This window comes from Petaurus breviceps, unplaced genomic scaffold, assembly GCF_028583685.1.
Source record: "Petaurus breviceps papuanus isolate PSGF00001 unplaced genomic scaffold, PetGlider_PUasm1.0 90639, whole genome shotgun sequence".
In the NCBI taxonomy this organism is placed as follows: domain Eukaryota; kingdom Metazoa; phylum Chordata; class Mammalia; order Diprotodontia; family Petauridae; genus Petaurus; species Petaurus breviceps.
The window spans coordinates 6,718,943-6,740,400 of record NW_027187296.1 but is presented as its reverse complement, the minus strand read 5'-3'; the positions used below and the strand labels follow the sequence as shown (position 1 = coordinate 6,740,400).

The 21,458-nt window shown below is 40.5% G+C and overlaps 1 protein-coding gene across 2 annotated transcripts in view; it reads left to right on the top strand.

Moving 5' to 3' along the window:
* The first annotated feature begins 297 nt into the window (after positions 1–297).
* LOC138143436 (ecto-ADP-ribosyltransferase 5-like) overlaps positions 298–21,458 on the top strand; it is a 35,508-nt gene continuing 14,347 nt past the window's right edge. For both annotated transcript variants that reach the window (XM_069064671.1, XM_069064670.1), the window contains exon 1: positions 298–593. In XM_069064671.1, coding sequence (XP_068920772.1) covers positions 429–593 — 165 coding nt within the window. In that variant the 5' untranslated portion in view covers positions 298–428. The remainder of the gene's footprint in view (positions 594–21,458) is intronic.

The following is a 21,458-nucleotide window of genomic DNA, read 5'->3' as shown; positions in this document are numbered from 1 at the left end:
AGAGGGAACCATATTTGTTGGGAGTTTAGTATAAAATTAGTTTATTGGAACCTCTAAGACACAGGTGGTGCAACGGATAGAGTAACCAGCTTGAACTCATCTTCCTGAGTTCAAATCAGCCTTAGACCCTTAATAGCTGTGTGACCCTGGGCAAATCATTTAACCCTGTTTTCCTCAGTTTCCTCACATGTAAAATGAGTTGGAAAAGGAAACAGCACACCATTCCAGTATATAAACCAAGAAATCCTAAATGGGACCATAAAGTAAATGGCTCAAAAACAAGAAGACTTAAATGAGTAGTTTGTTCTTAGAGGAAAGAATTCTTTGCATACTTTGATTATTAAAATTTGATTGCAGGAATCAAGAAGTACAAGTCTAATTTATATTTCCATCCACTAGTTAGCAGAAATAGTGGTAATTAGCTATAAATGTGCACCCCATCAAAAATACAAGACCACAAACCACAGCCAACTGTTGTACAAGGGAAACTGAAAATAGCCTTTACCGAGAGAGCCCAAATGTCAATGCATTTTCACTCAAGCTGGAGTCAAGCAGGACAGCTGAGTCTCCAGCTGATCATTTCTCAAAAACAGGTATGTTAAAGGGAATGTGTAGCTTCTCCTAAGAAAAGGTTGGTGCTTTGGAAAGGCAGGAGGGTGGGGATTTTCACAACTCTCTATTTCCTTGACATCACCTTCCTTTCAGTCTCCTTAGCTTGAACGCTCAGTCATTTTTCATTCTTCATTCTGATTCCTTGCTGGAGCTTCTGCCTCCTTACCTAGCTCTCTAGCTCCCACCCAGAGGGCCCTGGGCTCCTTATGGGGGAGAATCCCCACTTCTAGTTTGACCTAGACCCACCATGTGGCTGTCTGATCATCTTCATGCTGTGTACCCCCTTTTCCCTCTCCCATCCCACCACCCCCCTTTCCACTTCCAGCACTGGGGATAATAATAAATCTATACTGCAATTCTCAGAATAGACTTAGCAATCCATTGCCCACATGGTTCTATTCACCATCCCTATGACTCCCCAGACAAAAGTACCATTACTTGACCACCCCTTGCCCATATATGTTGTCTTCATCTACTAGAATGTAAACTCCTTGGAAAGCAAGAACTATTTTGCTTTTTTATATGTATTTCCAGTATTTAGCACTATGTCTAGAACATAGTAAGCTCTTAAATGTTTTTTCATTTATTCGTTCACTTACAATGCCTTTCTCTTTCTTTTTTCTCCTCTTTCTTTCTCCTGTCCTTCCTTTCTTCCCTCTCTCCTTCCTTCTTTCCTTCCCTCTCTCTTTTTTTCTTCCTTTCTGCCCATGATATTGTCGGTTGCCAAGTACAATCTATTCAGTTTCCTCAACATGTCTCACATCAACTTCCCCCTTGCCATTTTCATAGCCTCCACTCTAGTTTAGCCACTCGTTTAAAACCCTCCACTTCCCGGCTTCACCCCACTTTCTAGTATCATTTTATATCACTAACCATGTGAACTTACTAGCTGGTCTCTTGTCTCTATTTACTCAGACCATTCCTTATCACTGTAATGTTTTCTCTGCACCTCTCACAATCCTTATATTCATTTAAGGCCAAGTTCTGGTGAAACCCTTCCTCTTCTGTGATCCCTTCCTCAAGCTCCTGACCTCCTCAAATTACTCTATATTTACTTGCCTGGATATATATATAGTATCCATGAGTAGACTATTCCTGAGAGCTTATTCATAGGAGCCTTCCTGTGTTTCTCTGAATCCTTCCTTTTGGTTGTTGCTTTTTATTTTATTTTATTTTTTATGGTCCACACCTTTGGTTTCCGATGTGTGGAAAGCACGTTGGAAAAACTCAGTACACAAGACAATGATTGTCTGAAATTTCTATTTTTTGAGGGTTGCAACAGGCATCAAGAAGTTGTGTCTTGCCCCTTTTCATATGACCAGTGTATCAGAGGCAGAATTAAAACCTAGTTCTTGACTCCAAGGCCTGCCCTTTGTCCCTATGCTCTTATGCCTCAATACAGAAGTTTCTTACTTTTGTGTATGTGTCATGGACAGCCTTGGGCAGTTTGGTGGAGCCTATGGGCCTCTGTTCTCAAAATAAAGTTCTCAAATGCAAAAGGCACTTGAGATTAAAATGGAACTTTATCATATTGAAATATTCAGTCTGTAGAAAGGAAGCCTGCTATCACATGGAATCTAGCAGCAGGTCTAATAATTTCAGCAATTTCAAAGTAGTGGTAAACATAAATGGTATTTTGAAGTATCTGAAATACCTGGAATAGGGTATGGAAATATGTGATTTTGACTGGTTATAGCATCAGCAGTACTATTGATTCTGCTGTGATTTGGTGCCTACTGTCAGAAATGCTGGAAATGCTAAATTTCAGTTAGACATTAGTAAATATAAAGATGAAGTCCTCTTCCCCGTCTAAGTTCAATGACCTCCTAAAAAGGGAAGTGCATGGATTACAGGTGAAGAACCCCTGCTCTAAGGGCATTCTTTTAAAGCAATATAATATCCCATTACATCTGTATTTGTTCATCTATTCCTTAATGACAGGCAATAAAATGTGCCTTGTACATTGTGGATCCTTTATAAATGCTTGTTGAATATTCAATAAAAGAATAAATATTCTTTATCCACCCTATCAGTGATTTTCCCTATGAGATGAAGCTTGTGGAAGAAAAACACTTCTTCCTCTTTCCAAACCAGCTAACCTTACACTTAGGTATAAGAGGTTCTGCATCAATAGGCTTGGAAGAGTAAGAGGAGGAAGTTTCCTGGTCATGGGGGATATAGTACCTTTTGACTCAGGTTCTCACTCTGAAGAGTCCTTCTAATGCCAATCATCAAATATTTAATGAGTGCCTACTGTGTGCTGGGCACTATGATAGAGCCTGAGCATACAAAGACAAGAAGGACAGTTCTTGACCTCAAGGGACTTAACTTCTATCAGAGGAAACAACATGTTGACATAGAAGTTCCATGTTTTTTCTTTGCTGTTCAGCAGACCATGAATTGAAGCAGAGAAGACAGATGTAATCCAGCCTGGGGATTGGCATTGGTAGGACGAGGGAGGTAGAAAATTTGAGGGTAGAAGACAGTGTAGAGTTGAACTGATAAACGATGGGGTCAATATTTGGAAGCAAGGAAGGGAAAGCTAAGCAGTGGTGGTGAACTATTGGGGAACACTAGAGGGTAGATGAGTGAGGGGTAGGGAGCTCACAACGAGGACAAAGTATAGATTTAGAAGTGAGATCCAAGGAGAATGATAGAAGATAGAATTTCAGAATGGTTCATAAAGTAGTGGGATCAAGACTGTGACTATTCCTGTGTATGACTGAGAAGGGAATAAAGATGAGGGTCACAGGAGCTGAGATGAATGACCTGGATGGCCAGGGTTTTAGAGGAAACATCAGCATTTCTAGTATATACCCACTAGTATAAAGACAAAGGTTGAGGTACAAAGGAAGACTGTAGAAAAGATACTGAAGTCCTTGAGAAAGGAAGGAGAATGACCTTGTGGTTCATAGATAACATAAAAGAAGTTCTATATTAGATAACATCCCTTGTATAGAATGGGCCACAAATGAGAGGAAGTTGCTGAATGAGTGACAGTAGCAGAAGAAAAGGAGGGCTATACCCATTCTTTCTCCTGGCCAAGTATGCTGGCCAATGTAAGAGAGAGAATGTGTATTCAACCAGTGCAGAGGATGATCGGGCATTCAGTGTCTCCTGGGAGTGATCCAGTTTTCCAAGAGTACCAGAAGACAGAAGTAGCAGCAGAGGAAGAGGCCCAAGATGAAGCAAAGTTTGTTAATAATAGAAAAGGATTCCAAAAAACAAAATGAAAAGAGTGAACAGAGCCAAATTGTGACGTAAGAGAGAAAGGGCTAAGGTTGAGGGAGATGAGAAAATAAAATGTAGTTACCAGGGTAGGGGTAGAAGGATATAGGGTGTGGCTTATACTTAGGTATAAGAGGTTCTGCATCAATAGGCTTGGAAGAGTAAGAGGAGGAAGTTTCCTGGTCATGGGGGATATAGTACCTTTTGACTCAGGTTCTCACTCTCAAGAGTCCTTCTAATGCCAAGGGACAGAATCAATTCTCTTCTAAGTCTTTAGGGGAGAACGGAAATTGAACCTGATGTTCATAACTCTTGCTGTAGATGACTTCCTGGTTGTAAGAGGACTGCCCTCTGAATCTTTCTTCCTAGACTTGAGAAGGCCAGATATTTGTAGTCTCTGTCCTAGAGATGAGAGCCCAGATGCATGGGCTTTAATCCTAGAGGAATCTGTGGGACAGGTCCTAAACTGGAACCTAGAGGTAAGAGGTGAGGTAAGTTAAGAGATAAATGATGTTTTGGTCTTAGGCTGGGTCTAGTCCAACCACCAAGGCTTTACCCAGGGACTAACAGATGGTAAGAGAGAACTGAGTGTTGTGTTGATACAATGAGGCTAGGCAGAGTAGCAGAAGACCCCAGGGTGATAGGTTGTGGGGGAGGAGGATAAGGGAACTTCTCACAGTCCAGACAACATCTCCTCCAGTTTTTCTAATGAAGAACAAGCTTACCTGCCTGTAGGGGTAGCTAGGTGGTACATTGTGCTGGGCCTAGAGTTAGGAATACTCATCTTCCAGGGTTCAAATCTGGCCTCAGATACTTACTAGCTGGGTGACCCTGGGCAAGTCACTTTACCTTGTTTAACTCCATTTCCTCATCTGTAAAATGAACTGGAGAAAGAAGTGGCAAAGCAGTCCAGAAAGAAAACCCAAAATGGGGTCATGAAGAGACAGACATGATTGAAAAATGGCTCAACAACAAAAACCTTCCTGTAACCTGAAAGATGAAGGGCCTGACTTGTACCTTGAAGAATCTTGCCCCGATGGAGGTTCAGGTTTCTTTGTGTAGAACTCCCTCATTCCTCCCTTCCCCATATCTTTGTTTGAGGAACCTTCTTCTGAGGAGCCCTCTTCCACAAAACATTAATTCAGAAAGCATTATATGGTTAAAAAATACAGGGTAGGTTGGGGTGGGAAGGAATCCTCTGGGTCCAGAGTCAGCCCAGGTTAAAATTAGGCATGGTCATTCAATACAGGCATATTCTTGGATTACACATATCATCCTGTGTGCACCCCAAAACTGAGTTCAACAGAAATCCTTACCCAAATAATACTCAGAGGTTTATCAAGGTAGGAAGCAGAAAAGAATGGTTTATTTACAATCTCAAGAAAGGGCTGCCCTCCTGACAAATGGTCAGGGAGGAGAAGAAATTTACAAAAGGAAATGGCAAAGTTATAAAGCCCTAATATGGAATTCTGTCCCACCCCCCTCCTGACCCTTTTCTTCCATTGGCTGGAAGTTAGGTGTACAATCTAAGTGTGGCAATTGTTGTGAAGAGAATAAGAGCGAGACTGAGATGTGAATTTAAATAAATTTAGATGTAGATTTATTGAGCAAGCATGCAACTGCCTGGAGTATACACTCAAATCAGGCAGCCCCGAACTGGGGTACAGGCAATGCTTATAAAGGCAAAAACCACAATTGGGGAGGGGAGCTAGCATAAGTAATGACATATAGAAGCCAAGAACAGCCATTGGTTGGATCTATAGCTCAGGACTAATTTGGGAAGCATGGCACAAAGTGTGACAGGGGACCCTCCTAAAACAGGGTGGAGGGTACATGATGGAGAGCATAGGGGGAGTGGAATTTCCAAGAACAGGATTGGGTCATGGAACAGGTGAGGGTCATGTTCTGGGTGAAGGGTGTGGGGGACCCTGCTTGGTCAACGTCCTGGGTGGAGGACTTTGCTGGGTCAGCATCCCAGAACAGGGTGGTGTCTTGCATGGGATAGACTTGCCCCATGATCTCTATACAGACTTGCACCATAACCCTTATATGAAATGCTGCTTCAAGGCTTACTGATTTAGGGAAGTACTAATTCAGGGAAAGATAAGGGAGCAGGAGACTATGCCTTGGGTGATTCACTTTTACCCAGGACTTTATGCTGTTACAAGCAGTTACAGGGTTTAGGATAAAGACGAAGAAAAATAAAAGGGGCTTAATAGTGGCTTAATGGTGGGCTCCAAATCATGTGGCATGTGATTTGGGTTACCTTACAACACAATCTACCTCAAGTACCAGAACAAGGAAACAGTAGATCACCCAATGTACGTTTGAGAAAGCATGTCTGTCCTTATTTGGCATATCTTGTGCTGAGGTGGTACTGGGGAGGGTCTCCATTTCTCTAAGTCCCAGATTCCTGCAAGGTCAGGTGACTTCTAAACTTAGGCCTAGTGGATGCTGAAGCCACTCTAGATTTGATTTTTCAGAATGGGAAAACTTCACTGAAAATTATTCCTCACAAATCCCTGCTGTTCTTTTATACCTTTTGAAGTTTCCCCACTTTTCTTAATTCTAATTATCCTGCTTGCATTGACAACATATAAGGGGGCAGTCCCCTTTATGAGTGCAGATACAGATATTCAAAAGAAAACAATAATAAACAATTGTCCTTTCAATGTCCAAAAGTCTCTTTTCACACTGCTGTCCATATCTGAGGAAGTCCTCTGGTGGCTTAGGGTCATCCATCTTCAGTCCTGCATCCCAGCCTCTCTTTCTTAGGTCTTCTTTCATTCATTTACCTACAAAAGGAACCTTGGAACCAATTTAAATGACCACTCCAGAACTCTTATCATTCTTACAAAATTAAAATTGGAGTCTTGGTCAATTGTCATGATCACACATTAAAACCAGTTTCCTATATTTTGCATTAATCCATTATTAATTCCTCCTCCAGGAGGATGGGATTTCACTAAGGTATTTACATTAAGCTCACAATTAAAACAATTAAAGTTTTTACCAAGTAGTCCAAAAATTATCCTCCTTTTAACGTTAACCAATTGTAACAAAGTTGAGACAAGTGTGATACTAACTAAATACCAGAATACTATTCCCAGAAACACTTGATCTATTTGTCCTTATACTATTACAAAGAATCAAAGGACCCTGATTTATATAGGAATACCTATACTAAATCCTAAGCCTAACAGCTTTATCTTAATAGTAACTTGAGATGTTCCAGAATCAAGTATTTAATAGATTTGTTGTTGTATTTTGAAAACTTTTGATTATTGAAACTTGCCACCAAGAATAGGGATGAAACTGTAATGAGGGAACCATTTCCCCAACTTCAGAATGTCAATTCCAGACAAAATGTATACAAGGCTGCAATCTGCATTGAGCCAAGCTCAAAGTCTGCCAGGTGTCACTGGGTAGGTTGAGTCAGGAGAATCCTACTTCAGCTCATGCAGAACAGTCGTTCTCCTGACCTTCCACACCCATACTTCACAGGCCTTCCATACCTGTACTTCACAGGGTCTGACATCGTGGATCAGTGGCTCGGATAGCTTGGATAGCCTTTCTTAATATCCATACCTGGAGTTAGACTCAGAGGAACAGTCAGCTAACAGTCCCATCAAATCTTAAATAACAAGCTCCAACAATCAGTTAAGATATGATTATAATCTCACATTGGTTAAGGAACATTTCTAAAGTGAGCCTCAAATAACCGGTATTCATTTCTATATTTAGTCTTGTTCACAAAAAATCAAATCTCCCATTAGGATTATAAATTATTCCTCTAATAGATTTGCATCTACTTCCCAAGCTTCCCTATTTTCCTGGGACTATGCTTAATCTGAACTCACACTAAAATTTCTTTTCTCTCAACTAAAAATGTCTCTGATTTAATCCCAACAATTAATTCAGTCAGTTGTATTAATACCCAATTACACTTTGAAATACACTGGGACCCCATTCTACACATATACACAGATATAACTTTTCTACAGTAAATTTATCATCCCAATTTCAGTCCATATTGCATTTGTATCCTTATTTCCTTTCCTTCTCAAATATGATTGAGCTATTAATTATAAAATCACCTTAGAAATCTTTCTGCCTTTCTAAATACTTCCTCACACTCTTCTCAACATACTTAAAGCCATCTGATTCAAAGGTATCCAGACCACTATCTAGAGACAGGAGGAACTTGGATAAATGCCCATTTGTCCCCAAACCTTTCTTGTCTGCCTTCCATATTTCTAATTAAACCTTTATTTATCCTTCCAAATCTTTCAAATCCATTATCCAGATTATTCAGCTTTCCTTTACATTTTTAACCATAAAACAACATAGCTCATAAGTTATTATTCTTTTGCTAACATAACTGTTCTGCTTAAAGAAAGCAAAGAGGTGAATGGCTAAACCCCACAAGCTCTTCCCTAATTATTCTCAGTCTGGAAGAGTGGGATATTTCAGGAATCTAAATTTTTTACTTAGACATTCAATTACAAATGTTAACTTTGCTTATGCAATGCAATAACCACAGATTCAGATTAAAACAGCAAGATCTCTTCTGCAAAATATCTTTTCTAAAAGTATTTCTTTAAAAACAGTTTGAATTTATCCTTGTGTTAAGGGGAATAAAGGCTAAACCTTTATGAAAGACTTGCATTATGCCTAACTTTCCATTGATTACCAAACTCTGCCATAAAGATGAAAAGCGGGGACCTGATTTGACCAAACATCCAAGCATACAGTGCAGTCTTCAAATCCCCTTACCTCAACATCAATTCACTGTCGTTGAATTGCAATATACCACAAAGATTTGCCAGACTTCCCATTCTAAATTCCAAATTTGTACTAAAAACCAATTACTAGAAATCAATTTTATCAACTTTAAAGGCCAGTTTGGAGATTGACTGATTTCTCAGTAAGACTTCTTCAGAGGCTGCTCCTTCCCCCAATCCCTGGTGGGGAGTGGTGAAATTCCCTTCTTAATCTGATCTGTGATAAATGGAATGACTCTTTAGGCAATCTGCCTGAAATTCCCAAATCCCAGGGTCCCATCTAGAAACTTCAGAAAATTCACAGTAAGTTTGAATATTATAAAATCTATACACAATTGATAAAATGAACCATATTTGGGCCATAGGATCATCTAAATTTAGACCAGAGAATTTTCTGATATTTTCTTTCAATCTATCAAGAAAGGCATATGGGGCCTTGTCTTTGTCCTGCTGTATTTCCTGTACTTTTTTTTTAAAATTGTGGTTCCTAGGCACTGCATTCCGAATTCCTTGGATCACCATGTTTCTAAGATCTTGTATGTGCCCTCTATGTATGGGGTTATTGTGATCCCAGTTGGGGTCTCAGAGAGGAAATTTTCCTCCCCTCTCAGACCCCCTTGAGCCATAGGTTGGGATTCATCTCAAGCCTGCATAGCAGCCCATCTAATTTCTCCCCTTTCTTCCCCAGTAAATAATATATCCAAAATTGATAATAATTCCCCTCAAGTATACAAATTGGGTCCTAAAAACTGATTAACCTGATCAGCAACCCCTGAGGGTCCTCAACTGACTGCTTCATTTCTTTCTTAAAAGTTCTAATTTCAGTGCTGCTTAAAGGGGGTGGGGGAACATTCACATAACCTATCCCCTGGGCCAGCAGGACTACCCCCAAGAGGGAAAGCTTTAGCAGCTTCTGCAGTCCGAGGGAGAGGAAAATTTTCTTGATCTTTTATCAACTGTTTCAATTCCCTCCAGAGAGGAACCTCTATGGGTGTCCCTGACCCAGACAAATCAACTAAGTCCTCATTCCTTTCAGCTTCCCTTTCAGGGGATGTTTAGGCTAAGCCAGGAAGTCCCTGTCCCTGTCCCTGTGATAAAGGAATTTAGGGCTGGGGTAGAGAAAGAAGAGGGTCCCTGCAATGGGGCCTCTGTTCTTGTTCTTCTTATTTCCCTTTGGGCTCATCCTCCTTCTTTAGAGCAAATTTGTTCTACCACCTCAGGACATATTCACTTTTCAGTTAAAGGCTCCTAAGAATTCATATACAAATTTAGTTGTTGGAACACCCAGTCTTCAGAGGAGCCATATTTGGGCCAAGATATGCCTCCTCCCAGAGGGGTGCCTGCCCAAATGAAGCAACAGTATTTTATCATCTTTCTTTGTTCTTTTCCCTTGTATTTTGATAAATTATCCCAATTAGCTAGTCTATCTCCAAGAGGACTATCCTCCAGAATGTTAGGAAGGTTTTCAGACGGGCTGTTTTAGATTGCTCTTTACCCATAGTTTTAATCTTATCAGGATCTATTAGGCCTATCCAACTCTTTCCCAGGCAGGAGAAATCTTAAACTAGAGTGTTAAAGACTCAAATTATAGTGTCCCTTACCCCTGGCACCCCTGGCAGGAGACATCTTACAGACTCGAACTACTTAGACTGTCCCCTACCTCTGGATCACCCAGGGACTTGCTTAACTGGGTTTGTTTACGAAGACTTGCATGATCCCTGCCAGCGGTCTTTGCTAGCAAAACCAGAATTTCTGCTTAGTACAGAGTCCCTCTCTTCCGGTCATTATCCTATTGGAGAGAGATCTCACAGACCAATTCCAAGGACCTCTGAGAAACCTCAGTTGGTGTCTGGTCCTTGTTAAGGGTCTTTAAAGGATAATTCTCTCATGAAAGGATAAATCCCAGATGAACCGCCAAAACTGTGAGCACCCAAAAAACTGTGTGCAACAGAAATCCTTACCCAACTATTAGAGGTTTCTCAAGGTAGGAAGCAGAAAAGAATGGTTTATTTACAATCTCAAGAAAGGGCTGCCCTCCTGACAAATGGTCAGGGAGGAGAAGCAATTTACAAAAGGAAATGGCAAAGGTATAAAGCCCTAAGAAGGAATTCTCCCCCACGTCCCCTCCTGACCCTTTTCTTCCATTGGCTGGAAGTTAGGTGTACAATCTAAGTGCGGCAATCTACCTCAAGTACCAGAACAAGGAAACAGTAGATCATCCAATGTACATTTGAGAAAGAAATTCTGTCCTTTTTTGGCATATCTTATGCTGAGGTGGTACTGGGGAGGGTCTCCATTGCTCTAAGTCCCAGATTCCTGCAAGGTCAGGTGACTTCTAAACTTAGGCTTAGTGGATGCTGAAGCCACTCTAGATTTGATTTTTCAGGATGGGGAAAACTTCACTACAAATTATTCCTCACAATCCCTCTGGAATTCAGACACCCTGCCCATCTGTTCTAGGAGTCCCTGGGGATACAAAGTCCTATCTTCCCAGGGAGAATCACAGTCCAAAAAAGTATGTCAAATGCCCAGAGAAGAAAAGTACCTAATGTGCCCAATTTCCCTTGATGGAACCCCTTGTAAGGCTCCAGATGCAACCTTTCTCACCAGAGTGAAACATGCTGAGACTGCCCCAGAGTTTACCCTCTCCAAAGGTAGAATTTTATTTCTTTCCTCCACACTCCATTCCCCAAATAATTTTTCCCTGATCTCCTAATGACTATCAGAACAGGTGAGAAATCTAAAAGACAATGGTCCCTTCTCCCTCTCCACTAATCTGGCAAGCAGGACCCTTTGTATCCCTCTACCCTTATCCGAAGTCTCCTCCTCTCCTCATCTCTCCCTTTGACAAATCTCCACCCTACTCACTTCCCTTGTAAAAAGGGAGATAGTTGTTCCAGATGGCCCTGCAATTTAGTGAGATCTACACTCTCAAAATCACTTTTCACCTCTAAAATAATTCACTTCTTTGTTCTCTTGTTAATCCTCAAATAAGGTTCTAAGAGGAATTGCTTTGCTGTCGGATTATTCATACAGAAATTCTCTGTTTTCTTGATAGTAAGTTAAGAGCTTGATGGAATCCTAGTAAAGCTGCCCTCAGCCCCAATATTTTAACTTCCCTTTGGGCTGCACTGAACAGCAGGCATGTCCTGATTTAACCCCACAGTCTGACTTTAACCACACCACAGTTCCCCAGCCTCAATATAGACACTTCCCTACCTAGCCAGTCCACTCCCCTCCGTCCCACTCACTATCCTAACTTCCTCATATATACCTCACTACTCACTAGATAAATAGGTGTGTGTCCATTAACTCATATTTCTCACAGAAACAGACATGTTCATGTGATGGGTTCCCAACCACTGCCTCTAGCTAGCCACTGCCCCCAGATCCATTCCTCATATTTCCTACAGAAACAGCAGGTATGTCCATGTACTCAAGCACATCCACACCCATCTAATGTCAGCCAGGACCAGAATACTCAGCCAATCAGAAAGCAGCATCACCAGGATGCCCAAGCAGGATGTAGAATCCAAAACAGTAGAAGGGACTTTCCCTAAGTAGGCACCTTAGAAATAATAGTAAAGAACTGACCTAGAGTGAATTTATGACATAGAGAAGCTTATTATAATATCATTATCATACATACATACATACCCCACCCGTGGGTTTTTCTGTATGCATTGCAGGTAATTGCATCTGCAGTTCCACTGAGGTGGAGGCCCCTCTCCTATTACCTAATCCCTTAACAAACTCCTCCTGCCTTTTTAATATTCATAATTTGTTATGTAAATTGCATCTTTACCCTATAAAAATCGACCTTGCTTTCACTAAAGTTGCTGGTTCCTCTTGGAACTTGGCCCACTCCATGAGAGGCGTAAATCTCAGTAAATGCCTATACCTGGATTTGAGGTGGTCTGACTCTTTGAATTCTTTGAGAGAGTTCCATCACAGCCCATCATGAAACCACAACAAGCTTTAATAAACAAATTCTTTCTTGAGAATTCTTATTCCCATCTTTATTTCTTCTTTTAGTCAGTCAACCAGTGTTTATTAAGCACCTACCATATAAAAAAAAGTTGCTTCTTTCAAAGAACTCAGTGTAAAGAGACAGTCAACATGCGAATGAGTATGTACAAACAGGATATATACAAGATAAACTGTATATCAATATCAATAGGGGTAATATCAAAAGGAAAGGATTAAGATTCAGGAGCACTGAGAAAGACTTCTTGCAGAAGGTGGGAAGCAGAGATGAAAAAGCAGAGCGTTCTGGGCCTGGGGTATGACAAGGGCAAAAGCTCTGAGTCAGGAGATGGCGGGTCATGAGGAGCACTAAGGAGGCCAGTGTCACTGGATCACAGAGTATATGGAAGGGAGTAAGGTATAAAGAGACTGGAAAGGCAGAAAGAGGTCAGGTTAGGAAGAGTTTGGGAAGGCACGTCAAGAATTTTAGATTCAGTCCTTGAGGTAATAAGAAAGCACTGAAATTCTTCTGAGCCACTCCAGATGAAGAGTCTTGGAATTGTCCCATTGTAATTTCTGGACTTCTGCTGTTGTTATCACAGTGGCTTGTTTTTATTTTATTCTATTTTGGTGCACATCCTGCTATTTTGAGATGCTATGGGGCAGGGTGGCAGGCTGAGCTTAGACACATGTTCTTATTTCATCATTTTTCTGGAAGCCCCCAAGTTCTTTCTAGTTCCTTTTCTTTTGAGAGTACCTTGGGCTCCTTTGGGCTATGGTTCTCTGTATATGATTCCTTCTGGAATATAAGCCCTGAAGCTCTAGGATGATGAAGGTGATTCCCTAGTCTTCTTATGTTTCTCAGTTTGTGGTCAGATAACCTGGGATTTGGAAAATAAAATGCCAAAGAATATTTGATTCAAACCCTCCTCAAAGTAACTTTGCCTTGTGAGCATAGAGTCTCCAGACTGCATGAAACTGGCTTTCCAGCTTATGTGAATCTCACTCTGAGGAAAGTTGGCCCTAATAGTTGACCACAGCAGTTCCTTTCAACAAGTGAATAATAAAAATAAAAAGCACTCTTCCTCTCTTGGGATCAGGGACCACAAAGGGCTGGACCTTCCTTCTGTAAGAAGGTCTAAATGGGAAAGGAACTTGCAGGGTCAGAGGAATCAAATATAACCATGTGAATATTTTTGTAGTGCTAATAGTATGAGATGGAGAGGGCCTTTCTGAGGGTAGTGATCATGGCATTGTAGAAGATGAAAGTATTATGTGAAATTGTGGGTGAAACCTAAAAAAGATTTGGTGATTAATTTGACAGAGGGAATAGAGGAAGAGGAATCAAAGTTAACTCTAGTTTTGGAACCTGAGAACTCAGGAGACTGGCACTGTCTAACTAGAATCAAAAGAGTGAGGCCAAGGAAAACTCTGTAATGGACTCTGAATTAGAATTCAGAAGATATGGGTTCTACTGCTAGCTTTGCCACCAATTAGTTTTGTGTCCCTGGTGTTTTGTAAATTTGGAAAAGAAGGGTGACTGAACTTGAGTCAGTCACTCTTCCTGTGGATGAACTCCTGAGAGAAAACAGTCTGGTATCAGCACTTAGCAAAGCTTTCTAGACTTTTCCCCTTAAAAAAACTGGTCAAACAAAAACTGAGCCCTTTCTTAGGAAAATGGATAGTGAGTAATAACTAACTCTAACTTTTTTCTCCATCATCTTAGAGACTGGCTAATACAAGAAATGTCATAAGACTAATCACAGAGAAATGCATTTACCACAAGAACAAATTTGCCTTTTAGCAACTCTTTGGACCTCAAGGCTTTCACTCTTCATCATATCTTTTCTGCCAGGAAATGCCACTGGTTTCCTGTGTATTCTAAGTAAGGCTAACAAGCTATGACAATCCACTGTGTACCCTAAGAAGTTGAAGCTGCTACCAGGAGGCAGCAATCTATTAATCAATTGCTTTTTATTTCACTCTGGCTACTCACCCCCCACCCACAGTCTTTCAGACATAATAGTGGGTGAGATTCTCCCTAGGCTCTCAAGGAACCCACACAGAAAATCTCCTACAGCAATTTCATAGCAGCAGTGAGAAAATTCAGAAAAGTGGCTGACCACCTCCACCCAAGGGAGCTAGAGGGCACAAAAAGTAAAATTTTAACCAAAGTGATGGTTGGTTTTACTTTACCATTCCAAAAGGGCAGCAAAGGTCATTTTCCCTTAAAATTTGTCTGCAAGAAGCCAAGCTGAAACAAAGACTGATTCTTGTTGGCATACAGGCCAATGTCCTTCTGCCAGATTTCATCAGGAAATTCTTGGGCTTGTAAACCATGGCCCAAGGCTAAGACTACCTGGCATCTTCATGACCACACTACAGTAGGTTCTTAATGTTTATTGCTTGATTGATAGTGGTGTGAACAGATGACCAATAAGTGGTGATTAAAAAGTTGAAAAATCAGAAGAGAAGACTAACTTCACAAATGTTTCTTTTCTAGGCAGCTAGGTGGCACAGAATGTAGAACTCCAGGCTTGGAGTGGGGAAAACTTGAGTTCAAATCATGCTTCAGACATTTATTTGGTTATGTGACCCTGGGCAAGTCACTTAACCTCTGGGGGCTTTTTGCCTCAGTTTCCTCAACTATAGTAGTATAGGAGTAATAATAACACCTACCTCCCAGGATTGTTATCAAGGATCAAATGAGGTAATAATCATAAAAGTTTTTAACACAGTGCAGGGCACATAGTAAGCGCTATTTAAATGTTAGCTATTATCATTATTCTAGAACTGAAGGGGAAACCTATAGAAAGACTGCTGCAGCTGAACTTGTCCTTAAGACAGGTCAGTGTAGTGTAGTCTCTGGGGACAGCAACTCTGATTAAGCCTGAAGATAAACTGAATTGTAGGAATACTACAGAGTAGCCAGACTGTTTTTAAGGATGAACAGAATAAGGAAAATTCCAAGGACTCCATTAGCAAAAGTTAATTCAAAATTGTAAGCTGGCCAGGAAGACTCCTTGAAGAATTTTCCTTCAAATAGCTCAATCTTGCTCTCCACTGATCTATGAGGTAAAGAGATTAGTTCTGTACTCCCTCATCTAAATGTTTACAGTGCCCCTTGAAAATGGAGTTTAGAACCAGAGTGGTATGGGAGCATAACCCTTATTGAATTTGGAAGATCTAAGGAAGAAGCCCAAGAAACGTATGCTTGTTTTAGTGAGATCTCATCACTGAGATGAGAGAAGACTAGAAAGTCTCGCAAGCATATACAGATGTTGACCATACTCAGAAAACAGCTTGCCTCTTCCTCAGGAAGTTGAGGTTTAGTTTTGAGCTTTCTCATGATTGTTATTGTTCTGTCAGGGTTGATACTTATGACCCCTTTTGGGGTTTTCTTAGCAAAGATACTAAAGTGGTTTGCCATTTCCTCCTCCAGTTCATTTTACAGGTGAGGACTTAAGGCAAACAGGATTAATTGACTTTCCCAGGGTCACAACTCCTAAGTGTCTGAGGCCAGACTTTTTTTTCCTGATTCCAGGGTTGCTCTACCCACTAGGTCGCCCAGCTGATTATCAAGTGATTAACAAGAAATCAACAGAGTGAGCTGATTACCAAATCTTACACAACAAATGCTTTTATTTAAAATTGTTTATTTAAAAATTGTTCTGTGAAATTTGGATTCAATCGCAAGGTCACATGGGGCCTTAAGGCTACAGGTTCCCCACCTCTGATCAAGTTCCATTTCACAGATTTTTATATTCTTGTACATATGGAAAAATAGCTACAGTGTTGTTAAATTTATTAATTTGGATTTATATTGGGTTTGATAAATTAATTGGAGAAAATTCACGGAATAGATCATCTATGCTTTTTTTTCATTTTTCAAATGCTTTATTAGCTTCTGATTTACATCATTCATTTCTGCCAGATTTTGAGTTACAAATTTTCTCCCTGATTTTCCCCTACCCAGCACCCCAAAATAGCAATCCCGCAGGATATCCCCTCCTCCAATCTGCTCTCTCCCATATTTTCTCCCATACTCCTTTCAACTTTTCCAGTAGGACATGGTGGATCTCTATGCCCCAGTGCCTGTACATCTTATTTCCCATTTACATGTAAAATAGTATTAATAATAGTGTACATATATATATATATATTTTTTTAAACATTTGATTTTAAAACTTTGAATTTCAGATTCATTCCCTTCCTCACTTGTCACCCACCCTTACTGGGAAGATAAGCAGTTCAGTATAGGTTGTACATGTGTAGCTAATGCAAAACAATAACATAGTAGATATATTGTAAAAGACTGACTATATTTCCCTCCCTCCTATCCCACCTCCCACTTGTTCTATTCTCTACTTTGATCCCCTCCCTTTTCAAAAGTGGGTGCTTCCAACTTCCCTCCCCCCCCCAGCCTGCCTTCCCTTCCATCATCTCCCCTCTCATCCCCTTCCCCCCTACTCTTCTATAAGGTGAGATACCCTATTTAGTGTGTATGTCATTCCCTCCCCAAGCCAAATTCAATGCAAATAAGGTTGATCCATTCCCTTTTGCCTTCCTATTCTTCCCCTCCATTGTAACCATTTTCCCTTGCCTCTTCTATATGAGATAATTTACCCCATTCTGTCTCTCCCCATCTCCTCTCATTATATTCCTCTCTCACCACTTAATTTCATCTTTTAAGTATCATCCCTTCCTATTAAGTTGGTCCTGTGTCCTCTATCTATGTATACCTGTAAACATATATACACACATTTACATGCCCATATACCCTCATATATAGACATATATATATATATATATATTTCTATTCCTTTCAACTATTTTCATACTGAGAAAAGTTTCATCAGTTACAATTATTGTTTTTCCATGTAGGAATGTTAATAGTTCAACTTTGATAAGTTCCTTATGATTTCTTTTCCCTGTTTACCTTCTCATGCTTCTTGTATCTAAATGTGAAATTTTCTATACAACTCTGGTTTTTTCATCAAGAATACTTGAAAGTCCTCTATTCCACTGAATGACCATATTTTCCCCTGAAACATGATACTCAGTTTTGCTGGGTAGGTGATTCTTGGTTTTAATCCCAGCTCCTTTGACCTCTGGAATATCATATTCCAAGCCTTTCGATCCCTCAGTGTAGAAGCCGCCAGATACTGGGTTATCCTGATTGTATTTCCACAATATTCAAATTGTTTCTTCCTTGCTGCTTGTAATATTCTCTCCTTAATCTGGGAATTCTGGAACCTGGCTATAATATTCCTAGTTTTCTTTTTCGGATCTTTTTCAGGAGGTGATCAGTGGATTCTTTTAACCTCTATTTTGCCCTCTGGTTCTAAAACATCAGGGCAGTTCTCTTTGAGAACTTCCTGGAGGATGATTTCTAGGTTCTTACTTTGATCATGGCTTTCAGGTAGTCCAATAATTTTTAAATTATCTCTCCTGGATCTATTTTCCAGGTCAGTCGTTTTTCTCATGAGATATTTCACATTGCCTTCTAGTCTTTCATTTGTTTGGATCTGTTTAACAGCATCTTGATTTCTCATGAAGTCATTATCTTCCATTTGTTCCAATCTAATTCTGAAGCAATGATTCTCCTCAGTGAGCTTTTGAGATTCTTTTTCCATCTGGAAAATTTGGCTTTTTAAGGCATTCTTCTCCTTATTGTCTTTTTGAGACTCTTTTGCAATTTGAGTTAGTCTATTTTTTAAGGTATAATTTTCCTTAGTCAGGCTGTTGACTCTCATTTCGTAACTTTCTTGCATCATTCTCATTCCTCTTCCCAATTTTTCCTCCACTTCTCTTATCTCCTTCTTAAGGTCCTCTATGGCCTGTAACCAGCTTGTATTTTCTTTTGAAGCTTTTGGTGCAGGAGTTCTGACTTCACTGTCATCCTCCTGTTCCATGCTTTGCTTCTTTTTGTCCCCAAAATAGGAGTCTAATGTTGGAATCTTCTGTTTGCTTTGTTTCCTTTGCCTGGTCGTGTTACCCCTCAGTCACTTGACCCCTGGGCTTTTTGCCACAGTAGGACTCTACCACCAGACAGGGGAGCTTTTGTCCCAAAAGCTGGGGTTTTCTCAGCTACTAGAGGTATTAGTTGGGTGCCCTCTCAGAAGCCTCCACACGCTCTGGCAAGCTGGTAACACACCCCAGGACCTCCACCCTAGACCACAAACAAGATCCAAGCATGTTAAAGCAAGAGCAAATACCCCTCAGACTGGTTGCTTGGTCCCCCTACACTCTGCAGGCCAGGAGCTGAAGCTGCCACCTAATGCTGGATAGCTGTGCCAGGCATCTCAGCAGCTCCTTACCCTGGGGGCAAAAGCCCATGCACTCCCACTTACTGGGTCCCAAAGTCCAGATTGCATTGACCTCTCACTTTGTCCTTAGCATCTATGTGTTGATAATTCAGGATCGCCACAGCTGCTGCTGATCTGGAGTCCCTCTGGCCTTTTTCTGGTCAGGCCCGCTCTGGGGCTGAAACCTCTGGCTCACAAGTGCCTGGGCTTGGCTCCCAGAGTGGCTGTGCTGGCCGATTCCTGCCGGCCTGCCAGGCTGTCCTCAGTGGGAGGTTAGCTTCTCTGTGTCATTTTGTCAATTCTGCAGCTCCAAAGTTTGTTCAGAGTCCTCTTTTTACATTGATTGGGGAAGGTGGAAGCCAGAGCTGCTTGACTCCCTCATCTATGCTTTGAATGGCAACTGTTCATGCTACACATCTGTAGCTGTGAAAGCTAAAATAACTACTCTGTACTGCTCTCAGAATACAAGTGGTCTAGACTACCATGACTGGCAGATGAATGGAAAAGTTTTTTTCATGTAGCTGATTTAAAGATGCATTTAACTAGATTAGTGTTAACTGGCAATAAGTTTTATTCTGATGATATTATTTTGCATTGATGTTATGTTAATGAGTTTCTTGCATTGTAATTTGGGGAACTCCTTGTCACAAGTTCTGTTGATTTGGGGGTGGTGCTTAGAGTGGGAGGCATTGGTATCATTGGGAGGTCAGCTACTCTTTGATGTAGTACTTGATTTTAGAGCTTTGAGCTAATAATTAGAGACTTGTCTAGAAAGAAGAGGGTTCTTCTTGTTAAAGACTATCTGAAGTATTCCAGTGAGTCAAGAGTAACTTGGTGTTTGCTGAAAGTACAAGGGGCCTCACAGACTGCAGTGAGAAGTTCTGAGAGAACTTGCCAGCTGCTCTGAATTTTCCACCACCAGATCATAAAATCTTAGCAATTCAGGAAAGAAGATGCTATAGGGCAGTGTATGTAAATGAGAGCTGCGTGAAGACTGTTGTTGTTGCTGTTTGTCCGTCTTTCTCAAAGAGGACCAAGGCTCAGGAATTTGAGGCCATAGTCTGTAAGTGAATAGGATTTAAGGGAGGAAGGGCTGTGCTCCTCTGTACCCCTCTGGGTCAGGGATGACTGGAGACAGCCCAGTGTATGAATTCAAACCAGAGACTAGAGATAACTAAGACACTGGCTCCAAGAGAAACTAGGGTTCCCTTTGCCCCAACATAAACACATAAGCAGTCACAGACAAATGTGCAGGTAATTTCAATGTTTTCATATGTGGTATAGAAATCAATTATATGGTAAATGGTCTGACCACTGATTATTATGGACTCTGTAGTAACTCCCTGGAAACATTGACTCAATTGGTGTATATCAGGGTTACATCTTTGAATCAACTTTGGATATAGCCCAAAGTTTAAAAGATTTCCTTTTTGCCCTAGGGATCACTATGTAAAACACTGAGCTAGCCAGATCAGTGTTAATCAATAACCAGGACTTTATGGGTTTGAAAACAATCACTATATGTTGAAAAATCTGAAATGTGACTTTTTTTTTTCCAGATACCTGAGATTTATTTTATTCCCATTCGTCTCTTGGATACTACTTAAAGATTTTAAATTGTATTGTTTATTTATTAGGTCTCTTTTCTTATTAAATTTTAAATTCTAATTTTCTCCTTTCCTCCCAAACCACTGAAAAAAGAAGCAAGATGATTTCAGTTAAACATGAGAAATCATGAAGAAAATGTTTCCATATTAGTCATATAACAAAAAAAACAACAACAAGAAAACTATGCTTCGATTTGTACTCAGAGTTTATCAATTCTCTCTCTGGAGGTGGATAATATTTTTTCATCATGAATCCTTCAGAATTCACTTTGTTTCATTGTATCACCAAAGTAGCCAAGTCTTTCACAGTTGATCATCATTACATTGCTATTACTGTGCACAAAGATTTTCCAGTTCTTCTCACTTCATTTTGCATCAGTTCATATACTTCTTCCCATGTTTTTCTCAAACCATCCCCCTTTTCATTTCTTATAGCAAGTAGTACTCCATCACAATTACGTGCTACAACTTGTCCAGCCATTCCCAGCTGATGAATACCCCCTCAATTTCCAATTCCAATTTGCCACCACAGAAAGAACTGCCAAAAATGTTTTTGCACACATAGTTCCTTTTCCTTTTTCTTTGATATCTTTGGGGTACAGATCTATTAGATGTATCTCTGGGTCAAAGGATATGCACAGTTTTATAGCCCTTTGGACATAGTTCTAAATTGTTCTCCAGAATGGTTGGAACAGTTCATAATTTTACCAACAATTTGTTAACGTACCTATTTTCCCTTATCACCTATAGCTTTTCTCATTTCTGATACCGTGTTTCCCCGATAATAAGACCTATCCCGGAAATAAGCCCTCCCCTTACTGTGTAAGATTCCTCTAAAACAAGCCCTCCCCCGAAAATAAGCCCTATTGAGATTGCTAGTGTAGTGAAGGTGATCCCCTGCGCTACACGCTACATTATGGTACCCTCTGTATGCACCGTCCCCCCCCCCCCCC